Source organism: Geotrypetes seraphini, chromosome 1 (assembly GCF_902459505.1).
Source record: "Geotrypetes seraphini chromosome 1, aGeoSer1.1, whole genome shotgun sequence".
NCBI lineage: Eukaryota > Metazoa > Chordata > Amphibia > Gymnophiona > Dermophiidae > Geotrypetes > Geotrypetes seraphini.
In genome coordinates, this window is record NC_047084.1 from 315,217,101 (window position 1) to 315,242,326 (window position 25,226).

General features: G+C 43.0%; 1 protein-coding gene across 1 annotated transcript in view; it reads left to right on the top strand.

Moving 5' to 3' along the window:
* The window catches only part of DKK2 (dickkopf WNT signaling pathway inhibitor 2), a 106,756-nt gene extending 90,275 nt beyond the window's left edge, over positions 1–16,481 (top strand). The window contains exons 3-4 of the mRNA XM_033956502.1: positions 6,751–6,897; positions 14,990–16,481. Of these exons, the coding sequence (XP_033812393.1) occupies positions 6,751–6,897; positions 14,990–15,240 (398 nt within the window). The 3' untranslated portion in view covers positions 15,241–16,481. The remainder of the gene's footprint in view (positions 1–6,750; positions 6,898–14,989) is intronic.
* The last annotated feature ends 8,745 nt before the right edge of the window (positions 16,482–25,226 follow it).

A 25,226-nucleotide genomic window follows, 5' to 3' on the forward strand; every position in this document is an offset into this window, starting at 1 on the left:
GGAGCTGCGCTGAATGCCCAGCGCTGCTCTCGACGCTCATAGGCTCTCTGCGCTAAAAACCGCTATTGCGGTTTAGTAAAAGGGGGCCATAGTGCAAATTATAGACAGCAGATATAAATTCAGACACATTTTGATCACTAAATTTAAAATAAAATCATTTTTCCTACCTTTGTTGTCTGGTGATTTCATGAGTCTCTGGTTGCACTTTCTTCTTCTGACTGTGCAACCAATCTTTCTTCCCTTCTTTCAGCCTGTATGCTTCCTCTCCTCCAGACCTCATTCCCTCCCCCAACTTTTTCTTCCTCTCTCCCTGCCTCCCTTTCTTTTTTCTCTCTTTATACCCCCTTTCTTTTTTTCTGTTTCCCTTCTTTCCTTCTGTCTCCCTGCTTGCTCCCTTTCTTTCTCCCTGCCCTCCCCCAAGCTACTGCTGCCGCCATCGGGGAACAGGCCCCCAAGCCACCGCCGCCGCCATCAGGGAACAGGCCCCAAAGCTGCCGCGACCCCAAGCTCTCCCTGCTTCCCTGCGTCGTGCCGACCAGCATTCCTCTCCCCTACGTCAATTCTGCCGTCGGAGAGGAAGTTCCGGCCCAGCCAGGCAGCGATTGGCTGGCCCGAACTTCCTCTCTGAGGGCAGACTTGACGTCGGGGAGAGGAAGGCTGATCGGCCCGGTAGATCGCCAAGACAAAGTGAGTCTATCACGGAGCCCGGGATGGGCTCCGCGTTCGACTCACTTTGCCTTGGTGATCTACCGGTTGATCGCGATCGACCTATTGGGCACCCCTGCTGTAGTGCAAGAACGGCACTAAAACTTGGCTCTCCAATGCGCGAAGCAAATGAAATTATGTGTCATAAATACAAACAAATCAAGAGAGATGTAGATATATTAGGGAATAGCAAATTATTTAAATTGGTTTGGGGCCATTGACATCCTTTGTTAATTCAACATAGTTGCCTTTGTTTAAAATTTTTAGTTTATTTTTATACATATCCAGGACGGGGTGGGTGGGTGGGGGGAATATCTTTCTGGTTCATTTCTTGTTTAAATTGTTGGATGGGAGGGGAGGGATATTTATTTTCTGCATTGTTATTAATGGAATTTAAGTGCTTATTTTGTTATTAATGTATATAATTCATGGCACTTTGTATTAGCTTTGAAAATTAATAAAAAAATTTTAAAATCAAGAGAGTAAACTTATACAATATAACTCACTATTTATTCAGACCTCGTACACCCAGAGCATTACTCAAAATACTTTCATTCCCTTACTGGGGTGGTGCATTCATCATTGGTCTGATTTTCTTTTAACTTTAGTCTGTGATGAAACCAACTGTGTACATCAAAATATATATACAAGAAGAAGCACTTAACTTGTTCCCGACGGGTTACTCAACTGTTTCAATGTTTAGTTTCCTTAAGGGCCGTGCCACTTCATCTGTGTATGTTCTTAACACCACACAACGGCCATTTCATATTACTTTTTATGGACCCTGTCTTGCTATTCCTTCTGCTTCAACCAGGTGCCTGTGAAGCAGAAGGAATAACGAGATACACAGTTGGTTTCACTACAACAACGGGAAAAAGGGAAACAAACGGGAAAAAAGGAGGTTACTCATGAGGTTTCAAGCTATTCAACGCTGCCTAACGCATCTCAAAAGACATTCCCGTTGGCGCAGTGGCATACCTAGGGTAAGCCATCTTTTTGGACTCAGCAGAAGCGGTTGTTTCCGCTCTTCTAAGACTGATCGGTCGGGTCACACCCTGATGCAGCTAGTCGGTGAAACGCTGGCCTCCGTCGGTGTGCCGATCAGTTAAAGATAAGTGGCTTTACTCCTCTATCTATATTAATACACATGTGAAGCATAAGTTTCTTTGCTCACATCAATTCATTTTTGAAGGTTTTGCCTGTGAGGTTACCGTCTAACCACCTTGACATCCACGTTTTGTGGTGGTGGGAGGGCCTTTTCTGAGGCTTTTTCCTTCTTTTTGATTGAAAAGCGAGGTGACACCTGCTCCACTGTGTTTCAGCAAAACGTTATCTTTTCATGTCCTAACATCACAGCAGTCGACAATTGAAAGTGTTGGTTAATACACATTGGTTTTTCAATATATCTGTGTTTTCATAGCTAGTACCTAGGGTATGTGGCACCCGGGGCCCATCATTTTTTGACACCCCCCCCATGTAAAAAAATATTTTTTGTAATGACCATGAAACGGAATAAATGGTCAGAATAGAAACAGGCAGTGAAAATTTTCTTATATTCCAAACATAACATAAATTATGTCTGAATTGTCATGACATCAGAAGTACATATGGAGTAGTTGCAGGTGATGCTTGGGACAGTTCTGATTGTGTTAGTTCGGTTTTATGTGTTTTTTGAATAGAAGGGTTTTTATTTCTTTTTGAAGGTTTTGCAGTATGTGGTCGATGTCAATTGGTTGTAGGGTTGGGGGTCGAGTGTTGCAGCTCGAATGGCTAGGAGGTTGTCGAACAGTTTTTTTCTTTTGACGTTTTTGGTTGGAGGGTGTGTGAATGGTGCGTGAGTTCTCCTATGTCTGTTTGAAGTGGATTGAATTATTTAGCTGAAGAAATTAGTTAACCCCTCATCCCACACACATTAATTCTCTTCCATTTTTGTTCCCATTATAAAAAACACTGATAAGTTCCCAGAAAAAAAATACATTAAAATAAGAAGTGAAAACAAAGGCCCCTACAGATGAGAACATAACATAAGAATAGCCTAACTGGGTCAGACCAATGGTCCATCATGCCCAGTAACCCATTCTCATGGTAGCCAATCCAGGATACTAATACCTGGTCAAAACCCAAAGAGTAGCAACATTCCATGCTACCGATCCAGGGCAAGCAGACACTTCCCCCATGTCTTAATAACAGATTATGGACTTTTCCTCCAGGAATTTGTCCAAATCTTTCTTAAAACCAGCTACACTATCTGCTTTTACCATAACTTCTGGCCACTTCATTTTTAAGTTTAGATCTTTCCTTTCAAACAGAGACCTTGCTAGATGTCAAATACAGCACAAGGTAACTTCACATGGACTTAGCTGTGCAGGAAATGTGAATCTCCTCATACACCCACCATATAGTGCAAAAATGTGCAAAGGTCTGTTTTTTTCTTTCGATCACTACATAGCCTAATGCCACACAAGCAGCGCTGTTACAAACATATTCTGTAGGTCAATGCTAAGGATAACAAAGTTTCCTTCCTTGGACCAGAAGGAGATACTGATAAACCACTGGAAGAGATCCCAACACAACACCCAAAGACCCACTCAGTGTGTGAACCAGTTGAGTGGAGTGGACTAACTGGGGGGTGGAAATGGGCCCGGAGTTTGCTCAGCAGAATTTCCCAGACCACCTCTTCCTCTCAACACATTGACACACTGCCACCACCACCACTAGAAACACCTCACTGGGTAGGCCAGCTATGCTATAAACTTTATAAAACACATTATTATATTTTCTTATAAAGCACATATTTTAACTGAACTCTCTGACATCCTCAGCCTTTCCATTCACAAAAATAGAAGGAAGAAAAGTTCCCATTTCCTGCTGTTTCATGTCCCCGGCCTATACAATATTTTTTTTCTGCAGACCCTTCAAAAGTCTGACCAAATCCTCGTTTCACTTGCATTATAAAGTACTGAGGATGCCATCTCTCCCCAATCCCAGGTCCTAAAGTCTAAGACAGTAGCGCAAACTAATGCTGCCAGATTCAGGAAAAAAAATTTCGATTCGATTCAGCCTATTGAATTGGTTTTTCAATTCGATTTTCCTGCCCAGTTGGGTGATTTTTTTCAAAACTCCTGGTGGGTTTTATAGCTTTTTCACCCCCTTTGGCTTCTCCTAACCACACTGGCGCTGTGGTGTAAATAAAATAAAGAAACAAAAAGGACTTTTCCTCTCTCTGTTAAATCCTAGCTCACGTTTGCAGTCCAACACCAGCTCTGTCAGGATATACATTTCAAATCTGACATATTATAATCACAAAACAGAAAATAAAATTAATTTTTCTACCTTTTGTTGTCTGGTTATATTTCAAATCTTGTTGGTCCAAGGCTCTGGTTTTCTTCTGATAACTTGCTTGCCAGGGTCTCCTTCTTTCTTCTTTCTGCGTGCTAACCATCCATCTGCCAACTCTGTCCTCCCTTTCCATTTCCCTTCCCTCCCCAGGAAGTCTGGTATCTTTCCTTTTTTTCATCTCCCTCCACAGATCCACCTTTTCTTAACTACCCTTTCATCCGGCATCTCTCCCTCCTTCCCCACCACCCCAGAGTCCACCATCTCTCCCTTTCTTTTCCCAATTACCCTCCTATCCAGTATCTCTATCCCTCCTCCACACCATCCCTTATGTCCAATTTCTCTCCCTTTCAGTTCCTTCCCTCCCTAAATCCAATGGTCCATCATTTCTCTCCCTCTCCTCTATTTTCAGACCCATTATTTCTTCATCCCCCCCCCCAAAGTTTGGCATATGCACGTCTCTTTGAACACCCCCTTCCCTCCGTGTACTTCTAAATCAGGGTCCCCCCCAAAGGCCTGTCCCCCCTTAAAGGTCTGCCTGTCCCCCCTTGAAGGCCTGCACCCCCCTAGAAGGCCTGTCCCACCCCCTTGTAGGCCTGTTCCCCCCTTGAAGGCCTGTCCCTCCCCCTTGTAGGCCTGTCCCCCCACCTTGAAGACCTGCCTGCCTGTCCCCCCCTTGAAGGCCTGTCCCCCCCCCTTGAAGGTCTGCACCCCCCCGAAGGCCTGCACCCCCCTGAAGGCCTGTCCCCCCCTTGAAGGCCTGTCCCACCCCCTTATAGGCCTGCCTGCCTGTCCCCCCTTGAAGGCCTTACCCCCCCTTGAAGGCCTGTCCCCCCCCCTTGAAGGCCTGCACCCCCCCCCGAAGTCCTGCACCCTCCTGAAGGCCTGCACCCCCCCTGAAGGCCTGTCCCACCCCCTTGTAGGCCTGCCCACCCCCTTGTAGACCTGTGCCCCCTTGAAGGCCTGCCTGCCCCCCCTTGAAGGCCTGTCTCTCCTCCTTGAAGGTCTGCACCCCCCCCGAAGGCCTGTCTCCCCCCCCCCCTTGAAGGCCTGCCTGCCTGTCACCCCCTCCCCCTTGAATGCCTGCCTGCCTGCCCACCCGCCCCACCCCGAAGGACCGCTCGCCCCCCTGGCCTCCTCGCACCACCTATGAAGCAGCACTACCTATGCTCCCGGCCTTGCCGTTCAGCCCCCACCACCACCACCACCCCCGAAGGACCGCTCGCCCCACTGACCTTCCTGCACCACCTATGAAGCAGCCGCAGCAGGATCGCGACGTCAGCTATCCCTGCGCTGCTTGGGCGTTGCTTCCTGCGCCGCGTTCCCGCCCCTCCTCTGATGTCAGAGGAGGGGCGGGACCGCGGCGCAGGAAGCAACGCCCAAGCAGCTCAGGGATAGCTGACCTCGCAATCCTGCTGCTTGCTGCTTCACAGGTGGTGCAGGAAGGTCAGTGGGGCGAGCGGTCCTTCGGGAGTGTGGGGGGACTGAACGGCAAGGCCGGGAGCACCCCTTCAGGGCTGGCACCCGGGGCGGACCGCCCCTCCCGACCCCCCCCTTGGTACGCCACTGCGTTGGCGTGCAATTCCCGGAACTTTTTGAACAGACCTCGTATAAGAACCTAAGCTTTGCCATACTGGGACTATTTGGGCATTGCTGCTGAATATTTGGTTGTGATCAGATTATTGCTAGCTGCCTTCACTTGTGGGTTTTGGCCCCTTGTCAATTCAAATACCCTTCTCCTGAACCTCCCCCCCTCCACCCCCACACACACACTTCTGATTCCAACCCCCTTCTGGAATTCTTCTCTGAGATCAACTTTCTACATAGATCAGTCCCCACTGAGACTGCCCCCCCCCCTCAGGGTCTACCTACATGTTTGGCATCCAGTGGGGGTATCCCGGGCAGCAATGTTTCCCACTTGCTCCTGTTCCTAGTGGTTCCATGTGCTGAAAGTGCTGTGAAGCTGTAGAGGTAGTCTTACATACTACCACTAGAGGGCAGCATCTCCTGCCTGCTTGAATTACTTTGAATATCAGGCAGATGACAGAGCAGAAGAAAGGACATATAATATATTCTTGTCTATAATATCTAATAATGAAAATAATCATTTCACAGTTTATGTTCAAGCTTTTTTACAGAAAGGGTGGTAGTTGCATGAAATAGTCTTCCGGTAGAAGTGGTGGACACAAAGACTGTGGGCTCCTTTTACTAAGCCGCGTTAGGGCTTTAACACGCGGATTTGTGCACGTTACCTTGCCACACGTGCTAGACCTTAACGCCAGCATTGGGCTGGCATTAGTTCTAGAAGCGTAGCGTGTGGTAATTTCCTGCTTGCGCTAAAAACGCTAGCGCATCTTTGGAAAAGGAGCCCTGGGTCTGAAGTCAAGAAAGTATGGGACAGGCAAGTGGGATCTCTTAGAGACAGGAGGAGATAGTGGATGCTGCAGATGGTTAGACTGGATGGGCCATTTGGCTTTTATCTGCCATTATATTTCTGTTTCTATGTAAGCAAGATTCATCCTTGAAGCAGATTTGAGTTTAGCTTTGATAGGACCAGGAATGGATTCAATAAATCATATTTGCAGACTCAGCGAGTTGGCAAATAGATCAGAATTAGTGCTGGTTTACTTGTGTCCAAAATGAACCATATTCTGTGCCCTAAAATAATGCTTCCAGTTTGTGATGCTTTGTTTATCTTTCTTGAGACAGGTATTTGCATACCACTGACAGAAAGCATCCTGACTGCTCACATCCCAGCTCTAGATGGGCATACAAAAAAAAATGAACAGCTCTCTGACAAGGACTTGGGTTGGCAAAATCTAGGGAGACACCACTCAAAGTTAGGACATGTAAAAGGTAAGTCTAATTTTTATGGCTCAATCAGCTTTATTGTCAAGAACATCAAGCGTGCACAGTGTAAAAGTTCAAAATAAATAAACATAAAAACCTGAACATATTGGCCCCACTGTAAATTCAGTATGGGCCACCAAACCCATGCATTTGATCAGTGGAGCTGTATTTGGAATCAGAAATATTAAAGACTCTTTTAGTGAAAACGATAAAAGTCTTACTATGAATATTCAATTCTATTGGATACATTTGACCTAAGTTAACTGCTTTCATAAATTAGGCCCCCATTTCTCAAGCTGCATCAGGGTTATTTTATCACAAATCGCTACGGTAAAAGCTCCGACGCTCATCGGAGTTCCATGAGTGTCAGAGCTTTTACTAAAACGGCCTGCGCTAAAAAAACCCTAGTGCAGCTTGATAAAAAGGGGCCTTAGTCAGTAGTATAAGCAGATGCCTCTAGACCGTACCATTGCAGCCCACAAGTCCAACCTTGCATGTATAAGTTGCAAAAGGATTATCCAATTTGGAGTGTATTTTTCAAAAGGCTCACTTTAATGTAGAGCCTTTCATTAGATCAATGATTCCCAACCCTGTCCTGGAGGAACACCAGGCCAATCGGGTTTTCAGGCTAGCCCTAATGAATATGCATGAGAGAGATTTGCATATGATGGAAGTGATAGGCATGCAAATTTGCTTCATGCATATTCATTAGGGCTAGCCTGAAAACCCAATTGGCCTGATGTTCCTCCAGGACAGGGTTGGGAACCACTGCATTAGATGCATATAAGGCTGTGGTAAACACAAGTGTATTTTTTTCAGAATGAACAGTGGAAATAGCCATTTTACAAAACAAAATGTTAAAAGAGAACAACATCACTTGAGATTTCATACATACAAATGGAAGATTTATGGAACCTATGGGGTTTGTTAAAGGGTGGCAAGTTTTTACACTTATTACATGTTAACTGCAAAAATTAACCCCTTCCTTTACAAAGCTGCACTAGCATTTTAGCGCCGGCCGCAACGGTAACAATGCAGCCCCATGGACTGAATAGTCTCACAACCTTGCAGAGCCCAGCAGCCTCACAGACTCCGTGTTACCAGTTCTTTTTCAAAATGCTTTTTAAAACTCAAATATAATATCAGAAATGCCAAGGGTGGCCCATCCCAAAGCTAGAGATTTACCATTGTTATGCTGTAGAGTACTGGAGGTTTTTCTCACAGACCCCGCATATTGAAAACCAGCTCTGGTAGATGTAAATTTCAAAAACTGACATATTCTAAGCAATACATAGAAGATAAAAATTATTTTTTGCACATTTGTCATCCAGTGTTTTTATTTTTCTAATTATATTGGTCCCAGTCTCTGGTTTCTGCTTTCCGCTTTCTTTTCTTAACTCTCTTGCCAGGATCTCTTCTTCCATTTGATATTTTTTCTCTCTCCACGCCTACCATTCATTTTTTTCTGTGTCCAGTATATTTCCTGTGTCCCTGCTTCCTACCTTCCCAGTGTCTGTATTCTTTCCCTATCTAGTATCACCTTTCTGTGTCCCCATCCCCTTTACATTTCTGTCATCATCCCTTTGTCTTTCCTATCTTCTGCAGGTCCCAGCATCATTTTCTTCCCTTCCCCCACTCCCTCGGTTCCAATATTTCCTCCTCTTCCCCCACAAGTGCCACGTCTTTTAGCTTTCCTCTCCTCCTGGTGGTATAGAATCTCTCACTCATTTCCCTCCCACCCTTCCCAATTCTGCATCTTTCACTTATTTCTCTCCTTTTTCTTTTTTTCTCCCCTCCTGATATAGTAACATAGTAAATGACGGCAGATAAAGATTTGAATGGTCCGTCCAGTCTGCACATTAGTTATTTTCATTAAAAATACATGTCTCTTCTTTGATATTTCTGGGCCATAGACTAAAGTCCACCTGGTATTGTCCTAGGTTCCAACTGCTGAAGTTTCCATCTAAGCTCACCCCAACCTATCCAACCATCCCGTTGTTTGCAGAATATCTACAGTAAAGTCTGGCCAGTAACATCCTCATGTTTCAAGTTAGTGGAGTTCCGATTGATGCCCTCCCTAGCCCATCCTACACTGAATCACCATATATGGGGCTCAAACCATAGAAGTCTGTCCAATACTGGCCTTAGTTCTTTAATTTATACCATTTGTTTTCTAATTAGAGATCCTCTGTGTTTATCCCACGCTTTTTTGAATTCCATCACCGCTTTCCTCTCCATCACCTCCCTCATCCTTAATCCACTTCCCTCATTCCCATTCCCCTCCTCCCCCCGCCTGGCATCTGTGCTTCCTCCTTCTGGGGTCCTTTAAATGTGCACTCTTTAAACTTGCACTTGATTGCTGGCACTGGTGATAGTAGCAGGAGAGGCAGCTCTGAAAACAGACTGTGGGTGTTCTACTGGGTCTTCTATGTGCTGGCACCACCCCTTTGGAAACAGGAAGTAGAATCAGAGGAGGCAACACTGGCAGAGAGAAGACCCTGCAGACTGCTGTGGCTGCTACTGCTGCTAGTACCAGTGATGATTGAGGGCAAGTTTAAAGGACCCCCCAGGGTAGGGTTGCCAGATTTCCTCTTTGAAAAAAGAGAATGCCAGGCCCCGCCCTGTTCTACCCCCAGTCCAACCCCATTCCGCCTCCAGCTCCACCCCCACACGAAGCTCCTCGAGCTTGAAGACCGCATTTGGAAGCCTTCGCACATGTGTGGACGTTGACGCAATGACATCGCAGCATGCATGCGTGCATATGATGTCATCACAGTGACAGCTGCAGATACGCAAAGGCTTCAAGATGTGGCCTCTGAGTTCAGGACTTCCCAAACCCGGACTAATTGCCGGGTTTTAGAAATCCCTCTGGTTGCCCAGACAGTCCTCTAAAGAGAGGATCTGTTCGGGTTTACTCGTACTTATGGTAACCCTACCCCAGGGGCAAAGGTGACAACTGCTGAACCTGGAGGAAGGAGGAAGTGGGCCAGAGAACACTTTGGCATGTGAACTAGAGAAGGGCAGCAAATTAATGTATCACATGTCTAATGTGTGTATCTTGGCATGTCTGTAATATTAACAGGTATTTCTGCAGATACCTTTTAGGACATGTGTACTTTTTCAAACATAAGAATAACCTTACTGGATCATGCCCAGTAGCCCGTTCTCACGGTGGCCAATCCAGGTCACTAGTACCTGGCCAAAACCCAAAGAGTAGCAACATTCCATGCTATGTTTCACTTTTTTTTTTTTTTTTTTAAGGGAGGCAGGAGATACCGTAATGCTGGCTTGGCCTTGCAAGGCCTGGGAGGAAGATTAAGAGAGAATGTGTGATTTCTGGCGATAACGAGGGGCTTGAGGGAGCATGCATGGAATGATGAGGGGGATAGAGAGGAAGTGTCCATATTTTTAATCTTTGATCATTGCATGTTGCAGTGAAAGTATGTGAAAATTAAAAATAAACTGTGCCTTGTTTGTCCCTTAATAGCACTCATCTAAAATAGTTTTAAAAACGTCATTCTTTTAGTAAACTGTTATGAACTTCGCATAAGCTAATGTGCAGTAAATGCAAATTTGTGGTAAATGTAGGGTGTGTGCAGAGAGTTACTGCAAAGACAGTGATTGATAGCAGAGGCACTACCTGTAACATGATATGGGTCCTTTGACTAGTAAGGCACTGAGCATGATTCTATAGAAGTCAGGCGCATTGTAGAGAGCAGTGGTCTCAAACTTGCAGCCCAGGAGCCACATGCGGCCTGCCAGATACTATTTTGAGTCCCTCGGTATGTCTATCATAATCACAAAAGTAAAATAAAACGGTTTCTTGATCATATGTCTCTTTAGCTATAAATGACAATATTGTTATTAAGACTTAGCCAAAAGGAAAGATTTATAAACTATAAAGAGTTTTACCTCATGCAAAATTGTCATTTCTTTAATAAGACGTTAACTGTTTTTTCTGAGGCTCTCCAAGTATCTACAAATCCAAAATGTGGCCCTGCAAAGGGTTTGAGTTTGAGACCACTGGCATAGAGTCATGCTTAGTACCACCTACGCGGGTTTAGGCTTCACTATCCATCCTAACTTTAGGCACAGCCTAGTTATGACTGGTTTTTTTTCACCTAAATACCTGTGCCTAATTCCCCAAAAGACGCCTAACTCAAAAACACACTCATGATCCTCCTATAACCACACCCACTTTTATGTAGGCACTTACTACTACTACTACTTATCATTTCTATAGTGTTGCGAGGCATACACAGCGCTGTACATTAAACATATAATAGACGGTCCCTACTCAGTAGAGCTTACAATCTAATTAGAACAGACAGACAGGACAAATAGGAGCTGGGGATTTTCTTGCAGAAGGAATGATAGGATGAACATAGGTATCTTATGGTGAGTTGGAGTTAGGATTAGGAGTTAAAAGTAGCTTCAAAAGTGGGCTTTTAGCATGGATTTGGATACTGCTAGAGACGAAGCACTTTGAACTAGGTGCCCACTTTTTATAGAATTGTGTTTTTCGAGTTAGGAGCCTAACTTTCAATTAAGATCAATTAAAGCTAATTATAAGGTACTAAGTGCCAGTTATCAGTGCTGATTAAGCCTATTAATCAATTAAGTTAGGCATCTACATTGGCTAGATGGCACTTAACTTTAGGCGGACTATATAGAATTTGCTAGAATATGTGCAACTAGGAGACATTCCCAATGCACCCCCTACTTGTTAATACCCCCTTGCAATTAGGCACCTTGCTACCTAATAGAAAAGTGCCAAGTGAATATAGGCGCTTGACAATCAACGGTGCCTTTTACACGTGTAAGTGGCACGTTCCTCTAGGCCTCAATTTATAGAATTGCCTTCACTGTGATATTTGTGATAAAATCCCTTGCTCCGTGGTGGATTTTATATTTTTAAAGGAAAATTGCAGGCTGATATTTCAAACACGATAGAGTCGATATTCAACGTGATTTAACTGGCCGGAAACGGCTCCTGGCCAGTTAAATCACCTGTTCGGAACTAAGTGGTCATTTTTGGTGGCCCTTAACTGGTTAGCACCTCTGAAATTAACCGGTTAGTGTCAAACTCAATACTAGCGACAAGGGGGCCGCTGAAAAGTTCTCAGCCCAGCCAACAAAGTTGGGGCTGTCTCCATCAGGGCTAAACACTTAGGGCTCCTTTTACGAAGGCGCGTTAGGGCCTTAACGTGCGGAATAGCGCGCGCTAAATTGCTGCGCGCGCTAGCCGCTAACGCCTCCTTTTGAGCAGGCGGTAGATTTTCGGCCAGCGTGCGCTATAGAATGCGCTAATCCGGTGCGTGCGCTAAAACGCTTAGCGCACCTTCGTAAAAGGAGCCCTTAGTCCAACGATTTTCCACTTTTTATTGTTCCATATTTTTCCGACGGAGCGAAAAAAAGAGACTGCCCCAACTTTGTTGGCTGGGCTGAGAACTTTTCAGCAGCCCCTCATATTTTGGGGGAATTCCGGGGACAGAGTCAGCCCTTGGCTGCTTAAGTGCTGATATTCAGCACATAACAGGCCAGGGTAATTGAATAAAAACGATGGCAGTCAGTCCTGTCTTTGGCAGGCTTTTACAAAGGTGTGCTGCCGAACCGTGTATGCTACCAGGCGGTTCAGCTTTTAGCGTGCACTGCTTGGGAGCATACCTTTGTTACAGAATCTGTTTATGTGGTAACCCATAACTGATTAGATCCTGAATATCACATTTAATCGTCTATGTATTAGCCAGCTCTACAAAGCCTGAATTGAATTTCCAGGTTTAGTGCCAGCAAAGGTCAGCAAAATTCCAATTGCTGCTGGTTGACTATGGACCCCTAAGTGGACTCGATATTGGAGATCTTCTAGACCAGTGGTTATACAGCCTCCAAAACTACATGCTTATGGCAAAAATCTGCAAATGCATTTAAAAAACACTTCAATAACTAGTGAGACAAATTTAATAGTGGTTTATTTAGCAGAGGTGTCGTCTTGTGTTTTTTATTTACAATGTTCACCCATGAATTTGCGAATCGCAGACTCGCTCATTCACTGTCTGCTCTGACCGCCTCTTCCTGTAGTAAAGTTGAGCTACACCAATCAGGAGCTGCATGTCAAACAGGTCCTGATTGGTGTAGCCTGACTTTACTACAGGAAGAGGCGGTCAGAGCAGACCGCGAGTGATTTTCTTCAGCCGCCGGTGCTCCAGCTGCCCTCTCCTGCCTTTTGACAGGCGAGAAACCATGAAATTCACGGGGGTTCCTGGTATAGAACCCCTGCGAATTTCAGGGGAGTACTGTATACCATTTCTCTCAAACATATTTGTCATGAAGTGGTTCACAACAACAGAACCACGGAATCAAAAAACATTAACCCCCCCTTTTACAAAGCTGCAGTAGAGGTTTCTACTGCGACCTGCCAAGTTTCCTAGTTTATTTACAGTTTGATATACCAACCATCAAACAAATATCTGGATGGTTTACAATTGCTTAAATTATAATAATAATAACAATAATAATAACTTTATTTTTGTATACCGCCATACCCAAGGAGTTCTAGGCGGTTCACATTTGTTTATCAAAAAAATTACAAGTGGTTCACAACAATTGAACAAAGTTAGAAGCAACGAAGTAGTTGAGGTTAGAGAGAGAAGGGAATGTGTAGGTCGGGGGGGGGGGAGGATTGAGGTGGGTAGGCTGGGTAGAGAGGTGGAAGGGGAAAGGAGGAGGTTGTGGTTCATTGGAGAGGGGTGTTAGGTGTCTTGTCCATGGAATAGGTGAGTTTTGAGAGATTTTCTAAACCCGAGGTAGGTGGGGGCCTCAAGGACAATTTGGGCTAGCCATGGGTTCAGTTTGGCAGCCTGGAAGGCAAAAGTTTTGGCAAGGAATCTTTTGGAGTGACATAGTTTTAGGGAGGGGAAGGCGAACAGCTGAATTCTGCGGGAGTGCTTGTTTATGCGATTCAGGTAGAAGTGAGGGTTTAAGTAGCTTGGGGATAGGCCAAATACTGTTTTATAATAGAAGCAGGCGAATTTGAATAGGACTCTGGATTCAAAGGGTAGCCAATGAAGTTTGTGATAAAAAGGGGTGACATGTTCCCATTTTTTCAGGCCGAATATGAGGCGGACCACAGTGTTCTGGATCATTTTAAGTCTCCTAACGGTTTTCTTCGTGGAGCTCAAGTAAATGATATTGCAGTAGTCTAGTATGCTAAGGATGGAGGATTGTACTAGCAGGCGGAATGAGGTTTCGTCAAAGTATTTTTTAATGGTGCGGAGTTTCCATAGCACCGAGATGCTTTTCCTGATTGTGATATCTGTGTGTTTCTCCAGGGATAAATGTTTATCTAGTGTGACTCCCAGTATTTTTAAGGTTTGTTCGAGGGGGAAAGTAGATCCTTTCACTTGAATTGTAGTGTCTTTGATTTTGTCATTGGGGGTAGCTAGTAAAAATTTTGTTTTGTCGGGATTTAGTTTTAGTCTGTAGGATAACATCCAGCATTCTAGAGTTTAAAAAAGTAATAATAAAAATAAAAGTAAAATAGGGTAACATAAAAACCAGACAAAGACAGATAAGGACAAAGTTGATACAATAGGTACTGTGGGAGGGGAAGACTCAAAATTAAATTGAAGTCAAAATAAAAATAAAATGGAGGTAGGAAGGGGAAGGGAGAGAATGAATAGGGGAGGGAAGGGGGGGGTCACTTCTTAAAAGTGGTTGTTTTTAACAATTAAAGATGGAAGAAAAAGGATCTTATCCAGAGTTTTGGTATGCGTCTTGAAATAAAAAGGTTTTTAGTTTGGTTTTTAATTTGTCGAGTAAGTTTTCCGATCGAAGGTGAGATGGCATTCCGTTCCAGAGGGAAGGGGCTGTGATGGAGAAGATAGAGCACTAGATGCTCCTATACTGCTCCGACGTGCATAGAAGTATGAGTACTGGAGCAGTGGCGGAGCATTTAGCAATCCGGGTGGCAGTAGACACCTCTACTGTGGCTTAGTAAAGTTAATCACCAAAATACTTATACCTACTGTAAATTATTCAAAGTCCTTTTTCTCGTGTATAATGTTCATCAATATACCGTTCTTTTTTTTTTTTTTTGTAGGACATGAAGGTGACCCTTGTTTGCGGTCAACAGACTGCATTGATGGTTTCTGCTGCGCTCGCCATTTCTGGACCAAAATTTGCAAGCCTGTGTTGCGTCAGGGAGAAGTATGCACCAAGCAGAGGAAAAAAGGTTCACACGGGCTGGAAATTTTCCAGAGATGTGACTGTGCTAAAGGATTGTCTTGTAAAGTATGGAAAGACGCCACATACTCCTCAAAATCAAGACTGCACGTGTGTCAGAAAATCTGAAAGAGTATGGGAAAACTGTGAAATTGCGTATTTAATGCGTCGCAGCATAATGGAAACATCAGGATTCTGTACAAGAACACCAGGACTAAAGAAAGAGTTTGTGAAATACAAAAATCACCACAGCTGAATCTGAGGCCAATACATTGGCCACTGGAATGATTTCATTATGCAGCTTTCATGTGTAAATAATGTAAAAGTCTGTGAAAGTGTCAGTTTATTAAAAAAGAAGTAGAAAAGGATATTTACCAGCTAATTAACTGTATTCTTCATGACTTTGTAAAAGACAGATTATATACAGTTATAGAAAATACTTTCTATTCATTTTAATATCTATTAAAATGTATTAAGAGGTGACAAACAGCTTTTTATGCTATTATTTTGTGAACATATATAAGAGTGCCTTAGAGTGATAATACTACAGTATTTGCCGGAGAGTATTCATATCAATCGGCTTTCTTGTCTTATATGATGTTGAGTAAAATTTAACCCCACCCCCCTTTTACAAAAGCGCAGAAGAGGATTTTAGCAATGCTCTGTGCTGCTCCAACGCTCATAGGAACTCTGTGACCATCGGAGCAGCGAAGAGCATTCAGCGCACCGGGCGTCGCTAAAAAGCTCTTCCGCACTTTCGTAAAAGGGGGGTACGGTTACATTTTTAAAACTAATAGGAACTGAGATAAATAAGCTGCAGAGTACCCAAAATTATTTCCACAAAACCAATACTCCACACCCTGATATTTTCCACATCATTCTTCATACTGTATATGGGTAAATCTATGAAGTAAGTACTAACATGGATGCCCCAGTTATATACTTTAGTATTTAGAAAATTATTATATATGTGTCTATACAAGTCAGATATGTGCCTGTTGAATTCTGTAAATATGTGCATATCTGCAATAGCGCATATTTGACAGGTGGGTATGCACATGGGCAGGTTGCATATTTTCATGCAGAATACTTTGGGATCCTTTTACTAAGCTATGATGTAAAGTGACCTTAGCAAGCGAAGGCCATTTTTACCACAGAAGTATAATGGCCGATTTTCCATTTTTTCAATTAATGGCCTTGCACTAATGTTGCCATAAACGTGCAGCTATTAAAAATTAAAAAAGGTTTCCATTTAACCAAATTTTAAGATTTTCACCATTTCCATTGGGCACAATCCAAAGCAAATGCAAAAATTCTGAAATAGATTGATAGAGCGAGCTTCAAGTAATTTAAAAATTAGTAGGCACATTGGGTGCAATAAAATCCAAAGTACAGCAATCCTCACTCAAAGGAATCCAATGTAGGATGGCAAAGAGGCTTACAAAACCTTTCACATCAATACAAAAACCAAATGTAGAGAAGCAGTTTTTCTCTAGCCCCAAATGAGGTTGGACGCTGATAAGAGCTCTTCTATGAACGCTTGAGAAAGCCCTTGTGGGTGAAACGGGTCCCGTCGGGGCATGCTAGAGACACTGCATTAAAAAATGGTAAGTAAAAGAACTATGCTGTTTTCTAGTTTTTATTTCTGAAAAAAAACTTACAGAAATAAACATATAAGCTGCATTGGATAAAGGAGGCAAGGATAAGAGCCAAGCCAAACATCTACATTTGGTTTTCGTATTGATGTGAAAGGCTTTGTGAGCCTCTTTGCCATCCTACTTTGGATTCCGTTGAGTGAGGATTGTTGTACTTTGGTTGTTTCCATTTTTGTCTCACTTTTCATCTTCTATACCTTCTAGTGCAATAAAATCCACTTATTTTTTCCCCAGAGATCCAGTAGAATTTCATGTCTACTGTGGGGTTTTCTTTGAAGAAGGCTCATCAGACTAATTTAGAATTCTTCCAAGTTTTACTGGTTTGTCCACTTTTTCAGCATACTAAATTTAAAGCAAACCAAATCTGAGCATGCCTCAGTAGCCTAGAGGCAGCACCACATGCCTCCTTCACCTCTCTCCCATTCCTTTCTCCCCCAAAGGCCAGGGTTAGGGATATAAGCCTTCCTAGGCAGGAATGACAAGGAAGATGGGAGGTTGATACTAGTTAAGTTTTGGGGGGTTCCTGCCAGGAACCATCAAGGTGTTGCCCCATTGATATTTTGGATATCTATTTCTCTAAAATGGATTTTCATGCTGCACATTGGCCACTATAGGAAACAGAATGTTTGTGTTGATGGACCTTTGACCTGACATGGTATAGCAATTCTTATGTTCTTATATAAAGAAATCTGTGCACATTAATATGACAGAACAGTTAGTAGATGTAACAAAAAAAAAATCTGACGAGAATGGTCATCTCCGTGTGACTTTGTGAAGACTGACTACCTAGTAATTAATAGCAAAACTATATACACATTGGCAGTAAATTAGCTTAACACTCAGCAGCTGTTTGTATTCATTTTGTACAGAGTACAATTGTGTGACCCACCTAAAGTTGGAAAAACAAGATAATGTACATCAGCGTTTCCAAAAGAGGTTCAACAAACTGGTTTAATGAAGCTTTGACATTCATACTTGTTTGCCAAGTTAATTGGAAAACCAAAGAGTCTACTTACAAACCTGATAGGTTCATACTTGTCCAGTTAGGTTTTCATGATTACTACAATGAAGATGCCTGAGGTAGATTTGCATACACTGGAGTCCCAGTCCTGGAAATCTTTCATTGCGGTGATCCTGAAAACCTAACTAGCTAGGCATGAGTCCAGGAAAGGGTTGCAAAACACCATCAATGAATGTTATTTATCTTAGTTCCTATGAAATAGACAATTAAACTATATTTTATAATTTATAGGGTCACTATTCTGAATTTGCAATTTATAATTTCATTACACATCAGATGCATTGACTTGTAAGCATGTTCAACAAGCTACAGCAAGCAAAACATCAAACTTTTATAACAGTTTAAAATGCAATTATTTTAAAAAGGAAGCAGATAGATAGGCAGAGATGTAAAGCAAGCCAAAGAATGTTACAGAGAGGACAATTTTAGCAGCAGCTTACCAGTGAGAACAAGTAAATAATAGAAGACAACAGTAGGTGCTTAAATATTTAAATGAATTTAAAGGGAGGTACACATTAGACATATTAGGGTTTTTGCATAGGAAATTAAGACATGGCTTGATCCAAATATAACTATTGCTAGGTAATAAATGCATTTGCTTGTCATGTCTGATATTACATGTACAATTTCATTGCCTCCTATGGAATCACCAGGTCTTAGACCATTGGTAGGGAACTCCGGTCCTTGAGAGCCGTATTCCAGCCAGGTTTTCAGTATTTCCCCAATGAATATGCATGAGATCTATTTGCATGCACTGCTTTCAATGCATATTCATTGGGGAAATCCTGAAAACCCGACTGGAATACGGCTCTCGAAGACCGGAGTTCCCTACCCCTGTCTTAGCCTATTGCTATTGTAGGTTAAATAGGCATTTACGCTCTTAAACATATAAATAAAAAAATAATTTTATAACGGGACATATAGGTTGTCAAGGCGCACAAGTGCATATGTTGTGTATATTTTACAAAGGCAACACACGCAACTATGTCGCTTTGATGCTTAATTTAGAAGCACCATTTGTGTTTTTTGACAGCCATAAATTGGCACTTAGATACCTGTCATCCATAGATTCTTGCATAGATGTCTAAGTTCTCATTTTACAAAGCTGGAATGTGAATGTCTAAACTGAAGCATGGCAAGGGGGGTGGTCGTGAGCCTGTTTTGGGCAGAACTAAGGCAGGCCTAAAATAATAGACATCTATCTCCCATTTCAAAAAGGGTGTGAACATCTATGTCACCAAAAATGGACATTGGGAGTTAGACCAATGACCCAGGACATCGGGGTTTCAGTAAAGTGCTCCTATTGATAGGGTTGCCAGATGTCCAGATTTTCCCAAACATGTCCTCCTTTTGAGGACATGCCCGGGGATCCGGATGACTTTTCAAAACCTGGCACTTTGTCCGGGTTTTGAAAAGCTTCCCCCGAAATTGTGTCGGGCAAGAGGGCACCCGCGGATGTGCCAGATGCCCTCCTGCCCAACCAGAGCAAGCATTGGGTTCAGGGCTATGGTGGGATTAGAGGCAGGACTGGGGTGTAACAGGGTGGGAATGGGCGGGCCTGGGGGATGGTCTAAGGGGTCCGGATTTTACAAATGTAAAATCTGGCAACCCTACCTATTGAGCAGTACTGCACTGGAGGGATTAGATGGGGGTCAGTTTCTTCATCTACTAATGGTTGTTGCCCCCTCCCAAAGCAAAATTGGCAAGGGATTTTAGGCTCTCATAGCTTTGGGCGAAATAGATGTCTATGATTTTAAAATGACTAACATAAATGTTTAGCAGTAGTGTAGTGAGGGAGGTTTGTGTCTGGGGAGAAGGTACCTGGCATCACAGCGCTGTTCATCCCTGATGCATTCTACCCCATCCCCCATCATCACAATGCATCACATTGCCTTGCACTTCTTCAAATCTTTGCTAGCAACAAGCAGCATCTCCTACCCATTGCGTCAGTTGAGTCTGTCCTTTAAAATCACTTCCTGGTCCTGCAAATAGGAAGTGATATCAGAGGGAGGGACAAGGCTGGTGCAAGCAGCAACTAGGAGATGCTGCTCGCTGACAGCAAATGTTTGAAGAGGTATGTGGCAGGGTGGGGGGTGCAATGAAATGACTCATTCTATCACCAGAGGGAGAAAGAGGAGAGGTGCAGGTACTTCCACCAAGATGGCACCCAGGGTGCTCCTTTCCTCCTCTGCCCTCATACTATGCCACTGTGTTTATGTGCTGGAACCAAAATGGTTATGCTGCCATATCATAACATAGATATTCCCGTGCTACTATCAAGATGTTTATGTTCCTGTGTTGCCCAATTGATGTTTTGGATGTTTATTTCTCTAAAATGGATGTTCATGCTGCACATCACTGACAGATCCTGTTCTAAGATACTAGAGTGACTTCAGATGTCTGAGCTTGGAAATTGTGATTTGTACATTCTTTCTAAAATTATGTTTTTATAAAATTACCCCAGGAAAACTAGGTGCATACATTGACATCTGCTCTGAGGTGAGTGTAATTAGTGTCAATAAGGATTGGATTATACACAGTGGCTTAGTAAGGGGGAGAAGGACTACCATGGACACTAGCACCTCTCCCCATCCCTACCCTTCCACGCCACACTTGTACCCTCCCTTCCCCGTACATCTTTAAATCTTCACCACCACGAGCAACTTCTCTGGCCTGCTGCTCATGCCAGTGTTGGCGTTCCCTCTGATGTCACTTCCTGGCCCGCAACCAGGAAGTGATGTCAGAGCGGAGCCAGGTAGGCTCCCCACTGAATCCCACCTATCCCACCCATTCTTTGTCTCCCAGAATACCTAAACATATATCATCAAAAAGTAGTTACTAAGATTTCTCTGTGCTTTTTTCATATTACACACACACACACACACACAAAAAGAAATAAATACCACTGTAAATTGACCCCTTAACTGGATAGGAAGGTTCCTACCCATTTAAATCCCACTGACCATCCCTAGAGTGGATATTCAGCAACACTTATCAACACTTATCTGGATATTGCAGCTGCATTTCTGCTCTGACTATCTAGATAGTTCCAGGATAATCCAGGAACAGAGTTAGGGTATCCTCCGGTTATCCAGGTACCAGTGGGGAGAAGTGGCCTAGTACTTAGAGCTGCTGCTTCTGCACCTTGAAGTTGTGAGTTCAATTCCAGGCTGCGCCCTGTGATTCTGGACATGTCACTTAACCCTTCATTGCCCCAGATACCATAGCTAGATTGCCGGGACGGATAGGGAAAACACCTAAGAGTATCTGATTACAATTGAATATATTGTACACCACTTTGGGTGAATCTCTTCATGAAAAGGCAGTTAATAAATCCCAATAAAATAAAAATTCAGTAAAACAAATAATCTATCAACCCTGATATTGGACAGAATGTGAAAAGTCCAAATTAAATAGAATCCAAAATACTGTATGTCAACCAATAAAATGATATAGATAGATGAATAAAAGGAATCCTCAAATCAACTTTCTCCCCCCCCCCCCCCCATATATAGGATCTGAGGGTCCATTTTCTTTCATTGGGTTTCCTCTCTGGAGGTACTATATGGAAGTACTTGTGTGCTATATATGGTTTATGATTTCTTTGCATATAGATTAGGCAATTTTACAACAGTCTACTTGAGCTTTACATACTCAAGTCCCCTAGACTGGAGATGTACCCTCAAATCATCCAAATAAAATTCTCCATAAAGTTTGATATATGTTAAATCAATAGCACTTTCAATATACAGTTTCTCCATTGAGGTTTCAATAAATTGATAAAAGATTCAATTAAACATACAATTACTGTGGACATTTTAAAAACATTAATATGGGGCTCCTTTTATCAAACCGCAGTAGAGCTTTTTACCATGGGTCAGCAAGGTGAATCCTCCAACGCTCATAGGAAGTGAATGAGCGTCAGAGCATTTACCTTGCTGGACCGCGGTAAAAAGCTCTACCGCGGTTTGATAAAAGGAGCCCATGATGAGCATAATGTGCTTCCTAGCTAGTTTTAACCCCTTTGTAATTATAACACTTTTCCACGCCATCCCAGCCTGTGCATCTCAGCTGATACTTGTACAGCATACTTAAAAAATGATAGTGATAAATCTTTGATTAACCAGAGATCACATTATAGACAAACCTCAGCAAACTGTTTTCAAGTCCAATTTTCTTAATAGGTAACCATTTACTGAATGACATTCAGCTAGTGGTAGTCAGCATTTTGTACCGAAATATTCAATATCATCTCCTATCCAGGTACTAGCATTGAATATCTGGGCATTTGACAATAATCATCAGTGCTAAACTCAGATTGCCTAGCTTGCCTGGATAGCTATTTATATGGCCCATCTTGCCTGCATAATTATCGAAAATCAATAGAATCCAATACCTAAACCAACTAATAAATATATGAATGAGAGGAATCTTCAGATCAACCTCTCATCCAAAAGGACCCCCAATATATAGGATCTCAAGGTGTCTAGAACATTTTTTTCATCAGATTCCTTCTCTGGTGGCAGTTTAATATTAATATACTTGTGTACTGTATATACTGTGGAGGAGTAGCCTGCCTAGTAGTTAGTATAGTGGTCTGAGACACAAAGGAACTGGGTTTGATTCCCACTGCAGCTCCTAATTGGGTTTGATTCTATAAATGGCGCCTAGCAGTTGATTGACAACTCTTGACAAATGACGCATAGGAGTTAAATGCTGTTTATAGAATCAGGGCCTTCATGATTGTTTGCTATACCGTATAGTTATCCGGGCACCAGTACTGAATTTCGCTGGGGTCTAGATAACCAGAGGATACCCTGACTGTGTCACTGGATTATCCTGGAACTAAGCAGATAGAGCAGATATCCAGTGACAATTTCCAGTTAAGTGTTGCCGTATATCCTTTCTAGGGATGGTCAGTGAGATTAAAATGGGAGGAGCCTTCCTTCCCAGTTAAGGGGTCAATATGTAGTCAGACTTAATTTTGTAATGTTGTCTACTAATTATGATTTTATTCTTAACTTCTGATGGAAACTCGTATTTCACATTAAAAGTACAAATACCTGGAATCTATATGTGGGGCTGATATCAACTTTGTCTATATAATTCTTAATGCTTTCATAAGTTGTTCAAAATATTCCTTAGATTGTTATTCGGCAAACTACAGTATGTGAGGAGTTTTGACCCAAAAGCAAACATGAGCTGTTGAAGGCTTGTTTTCTTGAATATATTTGTGATTTTGGCCAACTTCGAACAAAAGTTCAGTCAGATTTCCAAAATGAGTCTGGATGTGCTCTGGCTTAACTGAGGAACAGATCTGTGAATGCATAAGTTCCCCTGCTTGCAAACCTTCTCCCAGTAACTCTGGATTCAGTTCTCATCCATATTCCTTACGCTAAGTATATTGATTTATGTTGTCTCATCTTATGTTTTATCCATTTACTGTTCCAGGGAACTTTGGATTCTCACCAGGGTCACTAAAGTAAATTTGTCAGCAGTTGGCAAAAAATGACAAGTCTGAAAAAAATAATTTCTTGTCACCAAAGCTGTCTACATTTGCTTATCTCTAATCTGAAGAAGGATTACCTTTGAAAGCTAATCTAACCATGCTCTAGTTAGTCCAATAAAAAAGTATCACCTGAATTGTTTTGGTTTTGTTTTATTTCTTTTTATTTCTGCTTATTGCCTTACCACTGTCAGCAAAGTCCAGGTTAACTGGCCTTTCTCTGGGCCCTCAAGTTCCACGAGGCTGCACTTTTCTGGTTTATTCTTCTGCATGGATTCAGATTTGGGTGCCTAAATTTGGGCATGATCCTGAGATTTATGTGCAACTTAATTGGCTAATGAACTATTGGCACACAATAATTGGCAGCAAACAACAAATTAAGTACATTAATTGGCGCCAATTAGAATTTGCATGCGCATCTAGCTTCATAATTTTCAACAATGCTTGGCACCGAAATCCCAAAGCACACAACTCAAAAGGGAGCCAGGCCAAGGGAGGGGCATGGGCATATCAGTGGTGTTGCAAAAATTGGCACGTTGTTACAGAATAATGAGTCAACATGCTCAGTTTGGGTGCCACAGGAGTAAGTCTGGTGCCTAAAGTTAGGACTCGGGAATTTGAACAAAGTGAACTTCTATAAAGGATGTATACCCTTTATAGAATCGCGCTTTCAGTGCCAATCTGTGCCAGCACCAATTTTTGAGCGCCATTTATAGAATCTGGCTTGAAAACGTGAAAAATAAAGTGGGTTATTCATGCACAGTCACAGGGACTGTTACCGCACTGGCACGAGAACACGCAAATTCATGCATTAACTTCATGTTGTGTCGGGAGTGGGAACTGGGTGGGTTATGGCAGAGAAGGGGGTGTGGAGTGCACATTGCAAATAGTGCACAGCACTTACAGCATTGTTGCACCTGACGTTAGCATGGGAGCATCCGTGTTAATTGTGAATAATCGTAACAAGCAGTAAAGAATTCTTCTGTGCAGTAACTGCAGAGACATACTGGACACGGCTACGGCTGCAGTGGGAATCAAACCCATTCCCTTGTTTCTCAGACCATTGTACTAACTACTAGGCTACTCCTCCACACTATATTTTTTTGAGCAAGGGTAAAAAAAATGACTGTGGAGGCCTATCCTAATGGATAATACAGTCAGTGGTCTCAGAATCAGGGGAATTCTGTTTGATTCCCACTGCAGCAGTGCCATTTAGGCCAGGGTTTTCTTGGCCTAAATGAGTGCACCTAAAGTAGGCATCTATCGTAGGGTTACCAGACATCCGGATTCCCCCGGACATGTCCTCCTTTTGAGGACATGTCTGTGGGTCCGTGGGCACTTTGTCCGGGTTTTGAAAAGCCTCCTCTCAATTGCGTCGGGCAGGAGGCAATCCGCGCATGCGTGGATGCCACGGGATGACATCACGCGCATGCGCGGATTGCCTCCTGCCCGACCAAAGCAGGCCATGGGGGTGAAGCTAGGGCGGGACTGGGGCGGAGATGGGCGGGACTGGGGGCGGGTCTAGCATGTTCGGATTTTATGATCGTAGAATCTGGCAAACCTAGTCTACCGGCACCTAACTGAAACCAAACAGAACCCTGAATCCACACCTAACCATGCCTAGTTGCCATAGAGGTGCCAGTAGGTGCCTCGGTGCAGACACCTACCTCAATGTGGTAGGCATCTACCTGCAAATTCATTTTTAAATGGTTTTTAATGGTGCTTTCAATTATCAGCACCAATTAAGCCAATTAAAAAAATTAAGTTAGGGGCCTAGATCAGCTTGGCGTGCCAATTTAGATGCCTAACTATAGGAATGCAAGGCCTTTGCTTTTACTGTGTGGGTTTTTTTTCCTGTTAGAGCACAATCAGTTCAACAACTTACTACATCAATAAAGGGACACTAGGGGGTCCTTTTACTAGGATGCGCTAA